This window comes from Pipra filicauda, unplaced genomic scaffold (assembly GCF_003945595.2).
Source record: "Pipra filicauda isolate LSUMZ 115617 unplaced genomic scaffold, ASM394559v2 scaffold557_size342763_pilon, whole genome shotgun sequence".
In the NCBI taxonomy this organism is placed as follows: domain Eukaryota; kingdom Metazoa; phylum Chordata; class Aves; order Passeriformes; family Pipridae; genus Pipra; species Pipra filicauda.
The window spans coordinates 287,768-309,638 of record NW_024104706.1 but is presented as its reverse complement, the minus strand read 5'-3'; the positions used below and the strand labels follow the sequence as shown (position 1 = coordinate 309,638).

The window sequence follows — 21,871 nt, the reverse complement described above, 5'->3', positions numbered from 1 at the left end:
GTAAGCAACACTTGAAGTCAACAGCTCTAACCTAAAAGCATCGGTTTTGAACACAGGCTTTTCATCTTCCCATTAAACTCACAAATACCACTGAACTTACAGAAAAAGTTCATTTTCATTAGAATGAGTTTGTCAAATACACATCTCTGAAAAGAGGGAAGACAGAGGCCCCAGCTGACGACTTCTGAAAGAATTCTACATTCCTCTCAGCACAGTCACAGTTTGAAAAGTGAGAACTTTCCATGCTTAGGGGTGGTTCAGATCCAGAAGTTCTCTGTGTGCCAGTTCCTACCTTTCTGTAGGAAGTGGAGAGCAAAGTCAGCAGCAGATTAGTGAGTGGCACAGAGTCTATGAGCCGCTGAATCCTCTGGATGGACGTGCTTTGAGCCATGATATCCAGCACTGCTGGGGGACCATCACTCTCCCAGCCCTGGAGCAGAGAATTTAAAATTGAATTGAAAACAAGAGAATTGACAAGTGTGTTTGAGTGCAGAGGGCAAAATGCTTCACGAGAACACGCAAAGGTCCCTGCATACCTTGTGCAATGCCTCCACTTGCAGATCTTGGAAGAGCGATGACAGCAATCTGATGGCATGATTTGCCAGCACCACCGACAGCACACCAAACCCTTGGTGCCTACAGAAACACAAAGGACACAGCACAATTTCAGGGGGTAAATAAATAAATAGATAGATAGATAGATAGATTAAATTGAGTGAACTGACTGCCTTGATAAACTGAAGAAGATAACTTTTCTTTCCAAGACTCAAGATTTGAACCATAAATGGAGTGAAATAAAATTTTGAGAGACCAGCAAGACCCCACAGTAGTTGCTTTGCTGGGCATGGTTATATCCATGGACAATGATTCCTGCAGTGGGGTGTTACATACCCTTTCCCAGGTCCTAGTTTGGGAGACCCAACACCCTCCTTAGTACGAGCAATAATGTCTCTGACACGAAGAGCAGCCAGTGGATCCTTCTCCTTTCCCTTATCAGCCAAGGCCGTGGGGCTGAGGTTCAAGATGAGGAAGAGGCTGTTCAGCAAACACCAAGCCCCGAGCAGCTGGAAGTTCTGATAATGCTATCATACCAAAAGTCAGGAGGAACAGGGGAGAAAAAAGCACCAAGACAAAACAGTATCAATCCAAATGCCAAAACAGACCAGCACAAAAATAGGGGAAAAGCTTCCTGAGATGGAAATCTTACCTCACCCCCTGCACGGCGTGAATTGCTGATGGCTTGCCCAATCATTTCATAGATTTCAAGCTGCAAATAAAGCCAAAACATTGGTAAGGTGCTCCACTGGGCAATAATAAAAATAAAAACTCAAAATACAAGTGTATTTTGCCCCCTAGAATTAGCCACTCTTTAATTCCTTTACCAGCAAGGCTAATGCCTAGAAATAACAGTCGTTGCAATCCAAATAAATACAAATTCTACACATTTCATGCGCTGAAATGGAAAACAATGAACACTCTCTCCTTACTTACACATTTCTGTACAATAGTAGCAGCATCGTTTTCATAATCTTCTTCTTTGGAACTTGTGGACCCGGTTCGTACCTGTTGAGTGCTGCCCACGTGCAGGATGGCCATGCAGGTGGCCACGCTCACACCTCAGGGGAAACAAGTGCAGGGAGAATTCTTAGTAAGAGCCAATCTTGGGACAAAATGTTCCTATTTAGTACATTAAAATGTGTCCGTAAACTTGACGGAATGGGGAATGCTCAGTATCACAGCTGAGATTAAAAAATCTTCAGTACCCCCAAAAGAGGAAAGTTTTATCCTACAAAACCACATGGGAACAGTTAAAAGAGGAAATGGTTTACTATGTAATTCAACATCATTTTTAAGGCTATCTTCATACTTGAGTGCCATATCTCTTTAAAGTCTCCTCCATGCCAATTAAACACTCGGGATTTTGGTGTACTTAAACCACTCCTGGAGAACAAAGTTGATTTGGGGCTACAATCAATTAAGTTGAAGCCATAAAAGCATTGTAAAAATATATTATGCTCTGAACGTTACAAAAAGAGCAGAAATCACAGGCCTTTAAGATGCTAAATCACTCAGCCTTTTTCTTAGATACTGACAAGAACAGTGGCAGAATGTACCAGCATTTCAGGGCCACTGTAACAACTTCAATATTAACCCAGTCACGCGCTTTGCCGCAGAGCTTTCAAATTCACGAGAAATAAAGGTTACCTGTGGGCTGAGCCTCACAAAGCAGAGCAAAAAGCTCCAAAAAACCAGAGGAGATCCACTCACCTGCATAGAGACAGCTGAGAGCAAGAACAGTCACGTCTTGGAGACGTGTGGGAGTCAGGGGCTCCAACACAGGCAGAGAAAGAGTATCCAGTGCCATGGTCACATCTATCACCAGGGAGTGGAACCTGCAGGAAGGACACATGTTGAGGTTCAGCAAAGTGACGAACACGAGAGCTCAGAGGAGCAGACAGTGAGCGACACTGTCCCACCAGCAGAGTCACTTCCCCTCAGACCTGCGGGGATGTACCAGGAGGTACCAGAGAGCAGTGACGGCACTGACCCGTTGCGCACAGCGGTGGCATCGGCCACCGTGGCTGGCATGATGAAGAAGGAGTTGGCTGACACAGCATCCTGAAACCTGTTGATGTATCTCAGGAAGTATGGCAGGTTCAGGCAAACTCGCAGCAGCTTTTCAGAGCCACCTACCAAAAATAACAAGTGTTATTTTACTGTTTCATCAGAGAGCTTCTAAGCAGGACAGATCTAACGGTCCGCAATAATTGACTTAATTAGTCTTTGTGGTGAGAAAATGTCATCAGAAATAAGGCAATAGGATAAAGAGTAGTTTACAACACATAAACCAGTTGGTCAACTTTCCAGTCCCTACTTGTAACGGGTGTCACAAAGCTCTGTGTCCATGCCAGATGGCACATCAGGTCTAGTTGGTTGGATGTGATGATCTCCAAGGTCTTTTCCAACCTTAACGATCCTGAGATTCTATTCCATACCTCCTCAATGACCCATCCCATAAACTGTTTCATATTGTCCATCTTATTTACCCCTCACAACACAAACATACTGACTGAGTGCAATGAAAACTCCACTCCAGCCACAACCTCCCCTGGCAATCACTATGAATCCTTTAGGCCAGAGAATTTCCTCCCACTCAGAGCTGTGAGGTGAAACACTGAGAGGCATTTTTCTAGCACTTTTTTTGACCCTGAAGCTTAGAAAGCTGATTCTCACCAAGTTCTTGCAGGCTGGCCACATTCTGAGCAATGAATATGCTTTTGGTCTTTGCTGCAGAGGTTTGATCCGTGGCAGCTTGATCCTCATTCTCTCCTTCCACCTAAAGCAAGCACATACTAAATATATTACAGAGGCATTAAAATATACAGTATTGCTGTACGTCTCTATACAGGAGCAAGGTGGATCAGCAGCAGGACTCAAAACAGCCATGGATATCACTGAACATTGCCCTCCATGAGGAAACAAATCTACTACTGCCAACACAATGCCAATTGCCATTTTCCACTCAACGACATGCAAGCAGGATTTAAATACTTAAGGTTTTCCTTACACTTGTATTAAACTACCACTTGCAGTCCTCTGCCCTTCCCTGCACTATGTTACTAATGTTAAAATTCAGACTTTAGGTTCTTCTGGTTCTACTTTAGGGTTTTTTCACCTGTGTCTCTTGTGTGATGGATGGTGATGATGAGACTCTGGGGTTAAAGACTGATGTCAACTGGTTGAGGAAGTTCATCTGCACCTCCTTCTGTCTCAGCTCTGGGCTCACCGGGGAGGCCAGTTCCTTCTGGTCCTCAACTGCAGGGTAAACAACAAACCACCGTGTCATACAGCAAACCTCCAGGACTTTCTGTGCCTAACTCCAGTGCTGCAGGGAAATACACACAAATGTATTTCCTGCCTACCATCAGAGAGGGTTTTGACAGTCTGAGGCAGCTTGGCTGATTTCATCATTGCTGTGAAGGTGATAATTTCTGTCCGGTCCAGGCGGCTGCAGCCCGTGCACAGTCCCTTTATCAGCAGAATGAGGTGTTTCTACAAAAAGAAAACAAAAGATATAAAGTACAATTTAAACTCTCTTGATTCCAATTATTCCTCCATATCGTTTACTGTAAGCAGCTGGATTAAGAGTAATGCAACTTCAGCTGGCAAGGCCACTGCAACAGCTCTAATCCACTGGGATCTCACACCAAAGATCGTGACAGATTACTGACTGCAGGTAATTCAGGTCACCAACACTGGCCCTGTGCTTCTTATGGAAAACACCTGGAGAAGCTCTCTGCGATACACTAGATTATGTGAACCCTTCTCACATGCCTTTCCTCTTCTAAATAGATATAAGCTTTCCCAGATGATTAGAATACAAGCAGGAAAGAAATCACCTTTAAAAACACAACAAATAGTTTTGATCCAGGTTGTTACACAAAACCAAACCAGAATGTAGGAAACTGCAACAGAATTAACCAAGACTTCAGGTCACCTTTATTTCAGGTTGTAAGCAACCTGAGATTCTGAGTAAAGAATGCAGAGGGAAGACTCAGCCAGAATCAACGGTACACCTTAAATATTTTAAGAGCTTCATTAATAATTTTGCTTTACGCATGTAACATTAGAGCAAATATTTCAGATTTAGAGCCCAAAGTCCATTTTCACACTCAGGCTTGGCCACACTGTCAAAATCTGTGCTCACCTGTGACACAGCACATGCCTCATCTGGGTTCTCAAGCCGCAGCAGGGAGAATTCAATGAGGACTTTACAAGCAGCTGCCACCGACTGCAGTTGGTTTCTTGGTACTGAAAAAAGCAGATCCTTGTACTTAGAATAAGTTTTTAAATAATTCAGTGCAATAAGTTCCCAATGCTGTCAGTAGAAAAGGGTGCTCTGCAGTGTGGGCACACACACAGTCCATCATGCTGAACGTACAGGCTCAATATAAATTCAGTCTCATGACAATGCAATCCAAGAAATGACAGTAAATCAGGATAATGCCTTCTACCAGACAGAGAAATTTAGACATATAAAACAGTTTCCCCAGCAACATTATTTAATGCTGACAGAAGCACTGAAGAACATGAAACGAGTCCACAAAGCCCGGTCTTTTTTTGTTGAAATTGCTAAATTGTCAGTCAGAATAACAGAAAATACTTTGAGTCACAATGTTCAGATCATGAACTCCAACACAGCAACACAACTACAGAATCCTAGAATGGTTTGGGTTGGAGGGACCTTAAGTCTCATCTCATTCCAAACCAGTGCCATGGGCTGGGACACCTTTCACTAGATCAGGTTGCTCCAAGCTCCATCCAACCTGGCCTTGGATACTTTCAAGGATGGCAGTGTTCTAACTCCTTAAAAATAATCTAAAAATCCTGAAAACTGAATCAAAAACTCATTTGACCAAAAATTAAGTCAGGCCAATGAATAAGCAACCAAAAAGGCAACGCTGTCCAGTACGTGGCAGCCAAACACTCCCATCAACAAGCTTCCCTTTTCATCAGAACTGACATTTTGTCAGGATAAAGTCTGATACGTATATAATGTCAAGTCTGATTCAGCAAGAGGGGAAAAAACAAATACAAAAATGACAACAATTCTGATTTACTTTCACTATATCCCAGTCACAACACAAGAGCAAGAGAAGCAAAGGAAGGGGAACACTTACTTAGACCACACACAGTAGTAATGTAGTGTGTGGAAAGTGCAACGAAGGAGGAGTAAAAAGGCTCATATTGTTTGTCGTGGTGCAGGATTTCAGATTCACTGCAATGGGAGAACAGGAAAGATGTGTTAATCGGATCCAGCACAACAGCAGCACCACCCAACACCCAAATATATCCATTAACAGAGGTAAGACAAGACCATTAACAGCTCTGAGAACACAACTCATGTCCTCAGAACTGAGCCCACAAGCAGCAGCCAGATCACGGCACCGGCACAGCTATCCACATAGGAAATTTAAGGAAATAATTCCAATATTGTAAATGTTTCTCCTTTAAAGCATCAACAGGTCAGGCTCTCTCCCAGCCAGAGGCTCATTAACCTTTAAGTTATTCTAAACTCAGTTGCCCAGAGTGTTTGGACTGTGCGTTCTGCTAACGCTGGCAGGATTTGCCAGGCCTGGAGCACAGGCATTCCCCTTCTGTCATGGCACAGAGGCAACTGGAGTTTGTGCAATTCTGCAAATCAGAAGGATCAAACCAGGCAATTGCATAATCACAACAGCGCAGCATCTGCCATGAGCTGGACAGAGAAGGGTTTTGGCAGGTAAGTCAAGTCTCTGAGGTTTCTGTGAGACCCACTGGCCATGGAGATCAGCTATTTCTGACAGAGGTGACACTGTGCAGGTTAAAGGCTGCTGCAGTGGGGCCCCAACACACCCCATCTGCACAGAAACAGAACACACACAGCTCTGCCTCCACACCTACTTCTGCCTCTAACTTTTCCTGTGACAAAACTAGGGGATGTGGATCTCTGCCTATAAATTACTTTCTTTCACATTTCCAATCAGTGATGTGAACAAGCAAGTTGGAAGAACAGATTATTCAACTCAGGCTTACTTACAGAGGTTATTCCTGGAGGGCTGGTGGAGAGCAGAGGGCAGCAGTATATCCCACACGCTGTACCCAACTCCAACCATGATTCAAGCTTTGGGAATGACCAGTGCTGCTTCAGAGCACCAAAATGAACCCACATATCCCTTTCACTCAGTGACACACAACAGTGCAGCTTCATCAGGGTGGGAGGAGGAAAAGGAAACACCATTCCCTGCTGACCTGAACAAAGCCCAATTTATGCCCAGTCACCTTCCTTTTTTCTATGCTAAGTGATTGTTTCCAGTCATAACAGCAGATGCAGCTGAAACAGAAGAAACTCTGGAACGGAATCATTTCTCCAGAAGAATGAACAGAAATACTCATGAGCTTTGCAGTTTGATTTCCTAGATTTGAGACTTTATTTTATTTAGTCTGTCTAAAAAGCTGAAATAGAAAAGCGCAGAGGCTTTACTTGAAGATATTTAGCAGCACAACATGACTGAGCTTCAACACCTCAGGCTTCACCTGAGCATCTCCTGCCAGAACCGCTCTGCTGGGCAATGAACATGCAAAAAAGTCTGTGCTCTCTCGGACACTAATTTTGCTCACCCACCTCTCAGGCCCAACCCCAAATCAGCAGCAGGAGATGCGTGTGACGTATTTTAAGAGAACTAATTAGAACAATTTGGGAATAACAGAGTACAGGAGAGGTTGGCAGGCTCCTCAATTACTGCACAGGTCAAGGTGTGCAACACACAATGCCCACGGGGTATAGGAACACAAAGGTGCAGTATCCAGCACAAGAGAGAGAATGTCACCTGGATTGGGCAAGGAGAGGGTTGAGTTTTAGTCAAACAAGTTGTGGGTGTTATGGTAGTGCAAAGTGGAAGGCAGCTGTCAAGTAATCATGAATCCTTGAAAATAAATCAATCTGGGATGTGCCAGAGTGTTATTCTGCATATACAGTGAAACTTAATAAGAACTTTCAGCTATTATATTGTGGTTTATTGTTTAAAGGACTTGTGCTTCCCAAGGAAGCTCATTTCTCAGGCTGGGCGAGAAGCCTATCGATATCAATATAATGTCAGCATCAAATCCCAGCTCCTCTCTCAGCTCCACTCCCAAATCCCAAACAGCCCAAAACAGACCCTTTCTGTAAGGCAGAAGGCACAAAGCAGCTTCTCCTTGAGAAGGCACCACACCAGGTGCAAGAATTCTGCCCTATGGAAACCCCTTCCCCCAATACCAGCCTCATGTGACTGTCCCAGACTCCATGTTCCACTTCAGCTGCACCTTTCCAAGTCAGCATCTCCCTCATTTATGCCAATTAAGAGGCCAAATCCTATCAATGCTTGAATGTACCTAACAGGGTGTCACGTGAAATGGGGGATCATCCCACACAGGGCAATACCAGTAACCCGACCACAGTTAAATTTATAAATGAAATAGAAGAGTTGTTAAAAATGGAGTTTATTGATTTATTTTGAAAACAATAAGACTAGTGATTCCACTGTCATCACACCAAGTTAATTTAAGGGGAAATCCAGTCACCTTGGGGTTGGCTGACACCACCAAGAACTTAACAACCACCTTCTAAAAATAATCTGAACAGATAAAATATTTCAGATGAGAAATCTAAAGATAGATTCTTGTTCAGCACAGAAAAGCACAGCTCTAAACACCAACGAGCTGTATTTATACCTTTGAGATTTGCCAATTATATCAAGGCATGAAATAAAAAGTATCACCCTGCAAGAGCCCAAATCCTGCCGGATCATCAGACACAACTCCAACCTCAGGCAGTGCTGCTTAAAGGCAACAAACTGTTCTCTCAAGTGGGAAATGGAACCCGCATTCCCAGTAAAGGAGGAAACAGCCCACTCCCAGAACTCAAGTGGGTCCACTCAAGTGTCTCCAGGATATTCTGATGAAACACTTCGCTTTAGGCACACAGACAGTGGAACTCCGCACAGACAAGTGACACTGAAATGGTCCTTAGAACAAAGATAGGCCAAAAAACTGCCCAAATTCCATCGGCACATTCTGGGTGAACCACTGCTCCGTGTAACAGGTACTGAACTCTTTGCACTGAACTCTTTGAATTTGGAGCATCCACTGCACACTCAGCCATTTGTTATTAAGAAAAACACCACGAGGCTTTAATTTATCATCTTCCTTAGCGCAGTGTTTATTTTACGTTTCCCAACAACTTACTGTGGCCAGGGTTATCCGCTCCAGTATGCCACTGGAGCGTTGTGGCATTCACACCTCCTATTTTAAGTCGTAAAATAAGCTATAAGTTGAATTAAACGGCTGCAGTGGGTACTCATGCTCGGAGTCCAACGCTTCTGGTTAAGAAAAGGCAGACCTGATTTGGTTCTGCTTTATTTCTCCTTAAAATATGTGAAGTATTGCAGTGGCAGAGACTTAGAGGGAAGTCGGGGCTCACCCCCCGGTCCCCTCAGGACCCAGGTGAGACAACACCTCCCCCGGCACCGCCGGACAGACCGTGACACGCCCGGACAAAGGCAAAGCCACAAGACCAGTCCCGAAGGCTCTGGGCGGGCGCCTGCCCGCAGTGCTGCGGCCGGACGGGCACCCCCAGCCCGTTACGGGGCCTGAGGGCACAGCCGGGAGCTCCGGACAGCGGGAGGAGCGGGGAACGGCGCTCGGGGCTCCTCCCGGGCAGCCGCAGCCCCGCCGCTTCCCCTGCCGGCACCTGGTACCACACACCGAGCACCGGGTACCGAGTGCCGGGTACCGAGCACCAAGTACCGAGCGGGACCCGCCTCAGCCGCTCCCGCACCCCCAGCGCTGCCCCCCTGAGGGGAAGGCAGCCCCGAGCGCGTGGCCCCCCTCACCTCTCGATGACCGAGGCGAGCAGCTGCGGCAGCTCCTTCATGTCGAAAGCCGAGTAGGACGCGGAGAGCAGCGGCCGCACGGCCACATCCCAGCCGGGCCCGGCCGCGGCCCCCGCGCCGCCCGCCGCCATCTTGGGCTGCGCTGGGCCGGGGCCGCGCCGGGCAGCGCCCCCTGCCGGCGGGGGGCGACCGAGCAACGTCGCGCCGCCCCATTGGCCCACGACGCGGGCGCGTGCGCACTGCGTGAGTCAGCAAGTTTGGCGCGCGGCGCGTGCGCCGTGAGGAGGAAAGGCGGGAGGAGGGGGGGAACGCATGCGCTGTGAGCGCGCCACTCCCCCCGCCGGCTCCCTCGGACGGGGGGAATTGGAGGGGACCAAAAACCGCTCACATAGCCCCCAGAAAAGCACCGAAATGGCCCAAACCCACTTAAGTGGCAAAACCCCCCAAGAACTAAAAGCCACTCTACCCCAAAACCCCCACTCAAATGGCCAAAAAAACCAATAGCCCAAACCCACTTAAATAGCCCCCAAACCCACTTAAATGGCAAAAAACCCCAATAGCCAAAACCCACTCACATAGCCCCAAAAAAGACTTAAGAGAAAAAAAGCCCTCAGTAAATAGCAAAAAAACACATTTAACTAACCCCAAACCCACTAAAATAGACAAACCCCCCCACTTAAATAGCCCTCCAAAAACCTAAATAGCCTCAAAAACCACCCAAATGCACCCCAAGAAACACTTTAATAGCTCCAAAAAAACCCACTTAAATAGCCCTCCAAAACACCCAAGTAGGCCCCAAGACACCACTTACATGGCAAAAAGAACCCCACTTAAATAGCCATAAACCCCAGTTAAATAGACCCAAACCCCACTAAAATAGCCCCACAAAAAACACCTAAATAGTTCCCCAACCCACTTAAGTAGCCCAAAACCCCCCACTTAAATGGCCCCAAACCCACTTCAGTATCCCCAAAACCGCATTCCCAGCCCAAGGGCAGCCTCTGCTCCGCAGCCCCTGGATTTCCTGAGGCTCTGCAGCTGCACAGGGGCCAGATGGGACACAGCCTCTCACGGGGGAACAACTCTGCCAATCTTGATTATAACACTTTAAACCCACGGAGTTGAGCCGTGATCAGAGGGAAGCACTGTGAGGTTCCTCACCCTGGACCACAACACCTTCATCTCATGTTGTATAGAAATCCAGGAAAATGTAAAACACATGGGAAGGAGCTGCCGTTACCATCATAATAAATAAAGAACATGGAGAGATTTTACATTCCAATTCCTCCCACAGCTCTACAATGGCATCAGTGACTCCATGAGGCTGTTTCCCACCAACACCCACCCAATTTCTAAACATTTTATTTAAATAACCCAAGGTCTCCTCCTTGCACCAGGAGCTCACACATTTCCAGTCCAGCTCTCAAAGTACAGCTGCCAACACCCCTCGCCCCTCCCCTCTGCCATATGTGGGGCACAGTTGGCGCTGAGGAAGAGCCAGGGATGGAGAGGACACGTGTCCTTAGTATTCTCTTCACCAGCATCAGGGAGGCAATGTGATTTTAGGGCTTTATGGGAGGTTTGGGACGTTCTTTTTCAGTCAGAGCAGACGATGTCTCTTCCATTTCTCCTCAGGACACAGGTGGGCTGTGTTTTGTTACACCAGCAGCTTTTCCTCACAAATATCTTCCAGCAAGATGGAATATTGATGTTTGCATCCATCAGGTGAGCTGGGATCCCAAGAGAGCCCAGCAGTGGATCCCCAGACAGTCCCACCCCAGCTGCCTTCTCCAGGCCCACCTTCCCTCAGCGCCAGGCCCGGTTGAGCAGCTTCACCTGGGCCAGTCTCTTGGTGATCATGGTGGCAAAGACCAGCCCAAAGAGGACACTGCTGATCAACACGTAGTCATAGTCATCCTTCAGGACATCAAACTGCTTCGAGGGGTACACGCGGGTCTGGAAGATGTCCAGGCCATAGACAACAACCTGCAGGGGGGACAGGAGGAGCTGGTGACACAGCTTTGAGCATAAAAAGTCAAAAATTATTCACTAGGGGTTATAGTTCTAAATAGCTCCAAAACCCCACTTAAATAGCAAAAAAACCCAGTTGCACAGTCAAAAACAAAAAAAAAAAGCACTTATACAGCAAAAAGACTCACTTAAATAGCCCCAAAAAATCGTGTTCCAGATTAAAAGAAGGAATGTTTAAGCTGTGAGCAGCCACGTTATTGGAATTACAGAGCTCCCAGCCACAGGCTGCGGTATCGTGCCTGTGGATCAGGATTTCCTCCCAAATTCCACGGATCCGCACTGGGTCTGCACCCTGCACTCACCAGACAGGTGGACTCGAGGCCGGAGGGGGCTGTGTAAATCCCCCTCATGCGGGATATGGTCTGGTTGTAGTTGATGAACCTCTCGGCATGGATCTGCACGTCAGGGGAGTATGGGATCAAGTTCTCCTCCCTGAAAGGCAGTTAAAGCCCAATGACATCCCAATAAAACAGCACACTGTCATCAGTGTTTCCTACTCTGATTATCTCAAGCTGATCTGAAACAGCAAATTTGGAAGCTTTTCCCTGTGCAGATTCATTTTTGCAGCAGGATGAAAATCAAACCTATCAGCTGGGTCAGGCTAAACTGCAGCTGCCTCCTTCCAGGCTTCTAAAGTTTTAAAAATAAGTGTAATTCTAAAAAATGTAGTTACTCTGACTGCTCTTTTCTAAGACTGTAGACAACAGGCTGATTTACTAATGACTGACCTGCTGCATTACAAACACATCCCATCATCACAGACTGGGAACAGAACTACAGAATCATTTCGTTTGGAAAAGACATCTAAAATCATCGACTTGAAGAAACCTCCCTTCATTCCATGCAAAAACTGCCCTGACTCCATTCAGGACAGGTTGTTCCACTTCACACTTCTGTTTTTCAAAATCCATCCCTCCTCACAGCTGCCCAGCAAGAGGGCTTATCACACCTTCCTTACCTGCTCTGTTCCGTCGGGATCTCTGGGCGCCGAGGATCCAGAAGAGCCTTTGGAAGCGACAGGATAGCCCCAGAGGGAAGCCCAACTGTGCATTAAAAGAAAAGCATCTTAAAAATCACAGAATCACAGAATTGTTGGTGTCGGAAGGGACCTCTGGAGATCCCCCAGTCCAACCCCACTGCCAAGGCAGGGTCACCTCGAGCAGGCAACACAGGAACGTGTTCAGGTGGGTTTGGAATGTCTCCAGACAGGGAGACTCCACACCCTCCCTGGGCAGCTGTTCCAGTGCTCTGCCACCCACAGCATAAAGTTCTTCCTCATGTTGAGATGAAACTTCACGTGTTTTAGTTTATGGCCATCACTCCTCCTGCTGTCACTGGGCACCATTGGAAAGAGTCTGGCACCCTTCTCTGACACCCCATGGCCATTTCTGACAGCATTTTCCAACATTAACACTCTCTTGGGTGCTTATCCTTGCACTTGCAGGAGTCCAGGACAACCCACAGGCCTGATTCTTTGGCAGCAAACTGCATTCTGCTTGGATTTCAGTGCTACTTGAAACCCACCAAGCGCAGAGCAGGCACTTACTGAGCAAGTGGCGGCTGGTGATGCCCCGCTCGGTGATTGTGGCCTCCATGGCACTGATGGCAGAAGGGAAGATGTAGGATTGCTGGAGAACCTGGGGCAGGATGGGGCGGTCCAGGGAGCTGAAGGCTGTGGCGTTGTACTGCTCTGTCCCCTCGTAGAGCTCCAGCACAGTGAACTCATTCCTACGGGCCTTCGTGTTCCAGTACTGGTACTGGAACGAGGAGATGTTTAGGAATATGAGGCAAGCAATAATACAGAAGGAGCAGGAGATCACAGAGAATGCAGAAGGCTTTTTGACCATACGGGTTCAGGAACTGCCCCAACCTCCCAAATGTAAGGAACTAGACGAGACTAAACTCTTACCACCACCCAGTTCTCTGAGTGAACCATGTGGACGGGTCCCTTGGCTTTCTTCTGCACTGAGGAGTGGATGATCCTGCCTGTGACCCCATCAATCAGGTAGATCCCGATGAACGTGCGCTCGTGGTGTGTGTCTGTGCTCTCTGTCACCACAGCGAGCAGGTTTGGGTTCAGGGACTACAGAAAAACAAAAGACAATGGAGATCCAGCCCCACTTTAGTGCCACAGACACCTCGTTCCTGCATTTCATCTGGCACTGGGCAGGTTTGGGTTCAGGGACTAGAAAAAAAGAAAAGAGATCCCCTTTTAGTGCCACGAGCTTCTCGTTTCTGCATTTCATCTGGCACTGAGCTTATCATAAGCAAATTATCTCATTAGCTCAAGTCACCCAAACAAATCAAGCAGTTATTTTTCCAATATCAGATGTTTGACTGACTTAATTGCTGCATGAAAATGTGTTAGAGTAGAAATCTCCACCAAAATTTGCATCTTCTGCAGAGGGTTATGGGAAAAACTGGCACCACAAGGCAGCTAATCTCAAAGTAGCACCCAGGAATGATACTGAGATGTTCCCATGGGATAATGCACCCACAGAAAGTCAACCCAAAGCTGGAACAGCACCTTGTAGAGGACGCTGCGGTCGCCCATCACACGGCCCTGGGAGTGCACGTGCTCGTTGGACCTCTTCCCTTTGACAGCCACAATCCTCTGCACCTCCGGGGGGATCACCACCTCCCAGCTCTCCTCTGTGGTCAGGTCCTGCAAGGAAAAAGCAGCTAGGAGGTTTGATCCTGTCCTCAACAAAGCACCACCTCCATCAACAAGATGCAGCTTTCTCTGCTTTTGCATTTTAAAAGTTTCTTCGGCACATGATGAGGCTGAATGTTCCTGGTCTAAGCAAAACTCCACAAATCAGACAAAGAAATCTACCGTTATCCGGGAAAGTGGCATCACTTGGACTGCAATGAGTCTTCCCTACCTTTTTCAGCCTGAATCCAGAAAGTTTTCCCTGCTCAGCATCAACTAGATAAAAATAGATAGAATGGGCTATTTCTTCTAACTGGCGAAGGACGTTTTTAGTGGCCGGGAAAGCTGTAACCTGGAAAAGAAGGATTGAAACACAGGTTAAAAACCAACTGACACAGAAAGAAAAAAACAAACAAAAAAACCCCAAAACAACAACAACAAAGCAAATGAACTAGAAATATTATTTCAAACATGTTTATCAGGATAAGGTCTGTCTTACCAGAATAACTTCATAGTTTTGTGTGAAATGAGACCCAATGGCATTTGTTTTCATCTTGCTCCAAAAGGGAGGGGGATAATTAACCAGAACATGAAGAAAACTGCATCCAGGCAAAGCCATTTACCTTGTACTCATCATCAATTAGAAGCAGGACTTTGGCATAGTCTTGATCCATAATTGGCAGAAGCAGAGTCTGGAGAATTGGACGTTTCAGAACAGGGGGAGCTACTTGGCTTCTCTTCCCAAAGATGGGGTTAAAGACATACAGAAAGCTCATTTTGGTTTCCTAAAAGACAAATAAAAGGCAAAATCTTTTCTAAGGGAGAAAAAAGAGGTGTTTTTCTAACTATTGCTTGCTAGTGTGGGACTATTCATAGCCAGGGTTCAGCTACTCCACCCTGAAAATATTCTGTGTGGACACAAATATTCTCTATCCCACATGTGTCTTATAAAAACTATGACTACTCAAGTTTTTCAGGCTTGTGTGTCTTCTTCCCTACAGGTCTCTCTCTCCTTCCATACCCACATCAGTGATAGTCAGATTATACCCAAAAATATGGTTTTTCCTGCTCTTTACAAAGACACATTTCCAGACTAAGCCAGCTCAAGGGAGGGCCAGGGAAGGGGCCTCACCTTGTCCTTCACAAGCAGAGTGCACTGTGGAGGGTGTGGGAAATGGGCTGTTGTCCTTTGCACCATCAGCTTGAAGGAGGAGCCTGGTCTCACATTCCTGAGGTATTGCTTCCACAGGATGGTGCCAGAACTGCTTTCAATGCCAAAGAGCTGATCACAGAGATACAGGAAAGCCAAAGTTTAGGAAAACACACCTCTCACATTCAAACACTGCATCTTCCTTTGTCATATCCCAAAGAAAGAAGAGTCTTAGTCCCTCTTTAAAGGTATCACAAAACATCCTGTGCACCCCTCTCATGACATTCTGTCCAAACCTGGCTAAAAACAGGGCTGGAAATTCAGAGCTGAGACTCTTTGCTACAGTCTAGAAAGAGATTCCTCCCCTGACTTCCTCACCTTTCCTGAGGCAGTGACCATCACCATCATTTTCTGGAGGTTGAATTCATCCCTGGCCAAATTGTCAATGTTAATCTCATTTTTAATCTGGCTTCGGGGTTTCCTGGCATCGTAGAACATCTTCCAGAGGTGAGCAGTCCAGGCTTGCAGCAGGATGAGCTGGGAGGACAGTCTCTTCAGAAACATCCCCAGCAAACCGTCTGCAAATGACACCAACAGTGACAAGAACAGGGAAAACATGTCCCACCCCATGACTGAAATTATGATGTCGGCCAGTACAAGAAATGCTGCCATGCACCAACATTTGCCTCCCACTCTGGAATAACAGTTATAGTTATCATTTAATGACAGACTCTGGCACTCACAAACCTTTGCCTGCTTCACACTCATTCCAAAATATGTCTGTATCAACTGAAAGCAAACCTTCATGCAGAGTATTTTGTATTCTTTCTCGCTGTGCCCACCCACCTCCAAGGTCTGCATCTCCCTCTGCACTCAATAAGTAAAATACTTCATTCTGCCTGATGAGGGTTTATATTTAGTTCCTTGAAATAAACACCAGACCAACTCTGTTTCAGCCCTGAGGAGAGCAAGCAGAGGAGACCAGTGGCACCAGGAAGCACTAGGCAGGAGCAGAGCACACTGCATGCAGGCTGGGTTACCTTGAATGGCTGCATCCAGGACAGCAAGGAAAGACAAAACAAAGCAAAAAAAAAAGGCTATTGGAAACAAATCTTCCAGAAAGAGTCAAAGGAAACATTTAGGAGAGATGGCCAAAATCCCTCCTACCGCTGCTGACTGGTTTTTCAACGTAACAATATAATATACTCATGTCATCTGCATTTGACATTGGACTTCAAAAGTTTAGACAGAAAAGGGTTTATTTCTGCTCATTTTAATTGCCATCAATAGAGATCTGAATTCATCTCTCAGCTCAGAGTACACAGAAATAAATACATTTATTCAGGAAGAAAAACAAACTCACAAAGGCCTTTCTGTTAAACTCACCTGCTTTTTTTCCAAATTCCCCCTCCAGCTCAGCCTGTGCCCCTGTCAGAGGTAGATCCACCATCTCCAGGCTTACCACCTCTGCTAGTGACTCCTCTCTACTCCACACAACTTTTCCTGGAAAGAAATTAGTAGAATATTGGAAAAATGAACTTAATACTTGGGAATAGGACTATGTTCCAGTGGACCCTTCAAATGCAAATCCCTTCTTCCGAAATGCAAAACAGTGTACACCTATCTAATATAGCTAAATTAACTATTTCATAAAAGACAAATACTTCATGCAACTGGAGCCACTTCCGAGAAGAAAACCACAGGATCAATAAAAGCAATGTGGTGTTTTAAAAGGGAGTCATTAAGTCTGTTTAAAATAAGAGATTCAACAGTGTGAACTCCTGGATTCCTTTAAAACCTCAGAAAATTTGTGTCACTGATATGGACTTTTAACCCTTTCTGCAAATTAATATTTTTGCCATGACGATCTTTTCTGCAAAACTTTGAGGAATCTCTACACCTGGACTTAGATTTTCATCCTACAAAAAGTTTTGAAATCTGCAGAAAGCCCCTGAGACTCAAAGGCTCTGCCTACACAAAGAACACAGCAGAACTCTTCGCTCAGGTGAAAGAGTCTCCTGTGTCTTCTATGGGACTCAGAAAAGTTATATTAATTTTGCCGGTGTCCAAGGAAAGTAATGATAAAATAGAATCCTTTAGGACTTGGAATTTTCTTCTGGCCACTGTTACAGGTGGAGGAAGCTGTTTGTGCAATTACCTGGTTGCTGGAGGAAAATGAGCATGTGGTCTTCTGTTTGCACCAAGGCTCGATAGCCCACGGAGTCATCCTTCTTCAGGAAAACTTGGATGTATAGCTGGGAAAAGAAGAGCAAGGAAAACAGGTTTATGATCACACCACCTAAGAGAAAGAGAACTCAGGTGAAACAAGAGCAACAGGGGGATAGTGTAAACCCCAAAATGCTCTTTCCCATTGCCTGAAGGGTTCTCCCCATCCTGCCAAATCAGGGAAGGGAGGGCACTGCAGGTCTGAGCAACCATAGGACTGAAATAACCCCTCCCTCCTCACCTGCTGTGGTTTGGCACCTCCTTTCTCCAGGCTAAAGGTAATCGTGGTATCCAACAGCCTTTGTCCAGTTTCAACCAGGTAGAGATTTAAATTGTAGGTTTGGTTGGAGCACGTTAAGGAATCCTGGAACAGCAGGCAGAAATCAGAAGTTGCACACATACCACACCAAAATCTGCACCAGGATTCCACATTCAGCAAGGACTGTGGCTTCAAAACATTTTTAGGTTCTATATAGGAACAGCTGCAAAACAGCAGCTTCTAAAAAGCTGGTGTAACACCTTTGTCATTCTGTTCCTGCACACAAAGGAAAAAAAGGGACTAACAAGAACTCCCACTGCTCCTGGGAACAAGAGCACCTCATACCTGCCTCCAGGCTTCCTCCAGAGTACTTCCAGCATGAAGGCCATCAGCACTTCCAGGTTTCTGAAATGAGAATGAGAAGAGATGTAACATGGCTGCAGACACCAGTAAGACTATAAAAAATTAGGTTTTTGAGTGCCTGACAAGTCTCAGTTTGACTGTGAAATCAGGCAGGAAACAGTTCTGCTCTATTATATACTATCTTTTATTAACCTACGTTTGATATCCCCAAGAACTGAAATTCTCTATGGATCAGTAAATCTAATTCCAAGGTCACGTGCCCACCTTACATAATGCTGAAACAGGACACCACGTTCCACTGAGCCAGACCCAGCCTGAGCTGGACACAATCAAGCCTTAATTGCATTACCACCGAAGCTCATCAAACCCTCCTCTTCCCCAAGGGACTTCCCATCCCTGAGCCTGTGAAACACTCTTGGAACCCACTCCCAGAGCACATCCCTAGAGCTGTGCTGGTTCCAGAGAACAGGAACTGTGTTTACCAGTTCACTCCTGCATGTCAGGACAGCAGCCACTGTCTTCTCCCCGGTGGTTGCAAAACTCACCAGAGCTGCCTGGAAAGAAAAAAATAGCAGGAAATCACTAAAAGCAAAACCCCAAGAAAACCCCCAAACCCACCAAAAACTGCTTGTGAAGTAAATAAAGCCAAAGTGGAATTAAAAACAAATAATCTTTCACAGCCAAATTTTGAATTTTATATTGTTTCCCCCAATAAAAAAAAAAAGTAAGACTATTTCTCATAAACATGGGAACAGTTGATCTGCCACAGGTTTTTGAAATATTATGCCCAGTTACTGAGATTTTCAAAACCTGCCAGCTGGCCTAAGAGTTCTGAAGGATTTTAAGCTGCAGTTGGCCCTCTGGCTGGGTACATTTGTGCCGGGTACCTGCTGGAAGTCCCGGAGGTGGCTGAGCAGCCCGTGCTTGTACTGCAGCAGGGAGAAGTGGCTGGGAGAGAGCTGCAGGAAGAACTGGGTCCGGGAAGCACTGGTGACACTGGGTTGAGTGGCCAAGATCCTGGCCTGGAAGTCATCTGTAAACTCCAGCTCCAGGGACTGCAAGGGAGACAAGCACACATGTTACTGAGACCAACACCTTCCTCCTCTCAGCAGCAATGCAGCCACATGGAGAGATTCCCTGGGTCAGGATTAACAAAGCAGGAGCAGAGAGGCTGAGGCTCCCATTGGAGCAAAGCTTTGAAGACATCAATCCAGAAGGAATGATTAGACAGACATAAGCTTTCTCACCCTTCCCTCAATTTATGAATCATGACCCGCCAAACCTCTTAAGTCATTCCACAGTTCACTCACAGGCTGGGTGAGGCACCAAACCAGCTGGGCAAGGAATAACATACAATTCTCACCTGCAGGGGAATCTGCTTCATCTCATGCTCTGTCTCCAGAGAGCAGACGTGGAGCGAGTGCGTGTCCGTGTCCACACACACCAGCACAGCCTCCCCCACCACACCACAGGTGTGCTCCAGGCTCTGCAGCCACGGGGCTGCCACTCTCACCTGCACAACCACAGACATCAAGGTGTCAGCACAGTCAAATCTTCAAGGCACCAATATGGACACAGCCAAGAATTCAAGTCAGAATTATTTTTCCCCAGGACTGGGAGACACTATCTGTCAGCCTGAGGTTTATGAGATAACCTTGACTAACAGGTGCCACTCTAATTCGGTTTGGCTTTCAGGACATTCAGCCATGAAATCCATGTTCTGGCCTGCAGGCAGTGCCTCAGTGGAAGGAAAGTTTCTCTGCACCACAACCATCGAATCCTCTACCTACCACAGCACAGCCCGTGGGTTGGAAGCACATTTGTTAACACCAAACCCAGTATTTGAATCCACAGTTGAGCACTACCTGTTTTGTAATTTCTCCATCCTCTGCACTGAATGTCAAGATGTTCAGGTGGCTCTGGGAAACGATTCCAAGCACGTGGATCACTCCAGTCCCGTGGGAATACAGCAACTGGTACTGAGTGCTTTCACTGCGAGAGAGGCAGCAACCATGAAGCATCACCTTCTCACGCTGCTCTTTTCAGAGGTTTTCAGAAGCACAAGGCAGAAGCAGCACCCTTCCCTCTGCCAGGAGCTCCCACCACTCCTTCAAACGTGTTCCCACCTTTCTGGCAAGTGTTCCACCCACTTCTGGTGCCCGTTGGACAGGTAGTGCAGAGACAGGGCCGCCTTCTTCAGCACTGCCACATATTTCACTGTATCCTGGAGCCCCACCAGAGCAGCTGCCTGGAAACTGAGCAAAGCCAACCAACAAGAAATTAGGGAATTCCTATTTTACCCTCTAGGAGGGTCTGGAGCAGCAGAAGCGGCTGAGGGAGCTGGGGGGGCTCAGTCTGGAGAAAAGGAGGCTCAGGGGGGATCTTCTGGCTCTGCAACTCCCTGACAGAAGGAGGGAGCTGGGTGGGTTCGGGTTCTGCTCTCAGGGAACAAGCTGTGCCAGGGGAGGGCCAGGTCAGACAGCAGGAGGAATTTCTCCATGGTGGTCAGACCTTGGAAAGGGCTGCCCAGGGAGGTGGTGGAGTCTCCACCCCTGGAAGTGTCCAAGGAAGGACTGGCCGTGGCACTGAGTGCTCTGGGCTGGGGACAAGGTGGGCATCAGGCACAGGGGGGATCCATGCGCTGGGAGGGCTTTTCCAACCTCAGTGATCCTGGTGCAAGGTCAGGCATTCATAAAGAATTCACCCAAAACTTATTCTTGAAACTTTACCTCTAACTAATCTTCCTCTACAGTGCAAGTCCAGAGAAGGTCCATAACCCCTTCCTTCCTTCCCAGCCCAGCAATACAAGGAGAGAAGCCAGTGCAGCCAGGAAATCCTACCTGCCAGTGTCCAGGGACGTCTCCCAGTTCAGTCCCCCGATGTTGGTCTCCCAGGAGCGCAGGATTCGCCCTCCGTTGGACACACTGACGGCATCTGCCCGGGGAAACACGGAGCAACAAAGCCACGAGCTGTGCAGCTCCAGCCTGTGCTCTCACACTCGGCTGAGCTCCCACAGTCCCGGAGCAATCCCAGCCCCGGCACGTGCCCCTTACCCTGCCCATGGATCAGCATCGCATCGATCGTCCCTTCCGCGGTTCCCTTGTCCACGTGGCGCCACACTGGGGAGACACAGCCCAGCGAGAACAAGATTAGCCCCCCCAAAGGCATTTCTTCCTATTATTTTTAAGCTCATACAGAGCACAGTCTGCCTGCCCTAAGCCACAGCTCTGACCCGTCGGCTCTGACCCGTCGGCTGCCCCTTCCCAGCCTGACAAGGCACAGTCGGCAGCGTTCACCTTTCAGGAGTAAAACCCAGCACGATTTGATCGACCCGTCAGCCCCGAATCGGCCGCACTCACGGATTTCGCCGCTCCGGGAGTTCAGGGCGGCCACCACGTTCTCCTCGGTGGCCACGACGAGCTTCTTCGAGCCCTGCGAGGCCTCCAAGGAGGCGAATTTGAGCTTCCCCACGTACTGCTGCCTCCTAGGGAGGGAAGGGAGCGGCACTGACACGGGACTCGGGCCAGGAGGGGCGCGGGGCCTGCCCGCGGGAAGGGGGACGCGGCGCGGCGGGACCCCCGGCGCTCACCAGTCGAACTTGCCCACTTGGTCCTCGTAGACGGCGGCGGCCAAAGGCAGGAGGAGCGGCAGGAGCAGTCCCAAGAAGAGCAGCCCCGCCAGCGGCCCCGGCCCCGCCGCCATCACAGCGGCCCCAGCGCCCGGGGGGCCTCGGAGCGCCGCGGGACCGCCCGCGCCGCCGCCTGCGCGGGGAAAGG

At 47.6% G+C, this 21,871-nt stretch overlaps 2 protein-coding genes across 3 annotated transcripts in view; both read right to left on the bottom strand.

The window, feature by feature from the left end:
- LOC113994587 (E3 ubiquitin-protein ligase UBR4-like) overlaps positions 1-9,569 on the bottom strand; it is a gene marked incomplete at its 3' end in the record, with an annotated part of 41,937 nt that extends 32,368 nt beyond the window's left edge. The window contains exons 1-13 of the mRNA XM_027733808.2: positions 9,414-9,569; positions 5,682-5,779; positions 4,709-4,812; positions 3,924-4,053; positions 3,677-3,816; positions 3,235-3,337; positions 2,549-2,690; positions 2,269-2,393; positions 1,492-1,616; positions 1,208-1,267; positions 892-1,082; positions 537-636; positions 293-430 (exon numbers count right to left, since the gene is read on the bottom strand). Of these exons, the coding sequence (XP_027589609.2) occupies positions 293-430; positions 537-636; positions 892-1,082; positions 1,208-1,267; positions 1,492-1,616; positions 2,269-2,393; positions 2,549-2,690; positions 3,235-3,337; positions 3,677-3,816; positions 3,924-4,053; positions 4,709-4,812; positions 5,682-5,779; positions 9,414-9,544 (1,587 nt within the window). The remainder of the gene's footprint in view (positions 1-292; positions 431-536; positions 637-891; positions 1,083-1,207; positions 1,268-1,491; positions 1,617-2,268; positions 2,394-2,548; positions 2,691-3,234; positions 3,338-3,676; positions 3,817-3,923; positions 4,054-4,708; positions 4,813-5,681; positions 5,780-9,413) is intronic.
- Positions 9,570-10,135: 566 nt separating this feature from the next.
- Positions 10,136-21,811, bottom strand: EMC1 (ER membrane protein complex subunit 1). 2 transcript variants are annotated; one of them, XM_027733811.2, is made up of 24 exons: positions 21,685-21,811; positions 21,455-21,579; positions 21,149-21,214; positions 20,936-21,029; positions 20,222-20,350; positions 19,961-20,087; positions 19,459-19,608; positions 18,983-19,150; positions 18,578-18,649; positions 18,078-18,137; positions 17,715-17,837; positions 17,406-17,502; positions 16,634-16,750; positions 16,288-16,296; positions 15,626-15,825; positions 15,230-15,379; positions 14,721-14,882; positions 14,330-14,449; positions 13,972-14,109; positions 13,354-13,527; positions 12,991-13,201; positions 12,403-12,487; positions 11,747-11,876; positions 10,136-11,399 (listed from the first exon to the last, which is right to left on the bottom strand). In XM_027733811.2, exons 1-24 carry the CDS (start codon positions 21,795-21,797, stop codon positions 11,220-11,222), a joined length of 3,000 nt encoding a protein of 999 aa, XP_027589612.1. In that variant the 5' UTR covers positions 21,798-21,811; the 3' UTR covers positions 10,136-11,219. The 2 variants fall into 2 exon arrangements, with proteins under 2 accessions (XP_027589612.1, XP_027589613.1); XM_027733812.2 differs by lacking the exon at positions 16,288-16,296.
- Between the last annotated feature and the right edge of the window lie 60 nt (positions 21,812-21,871).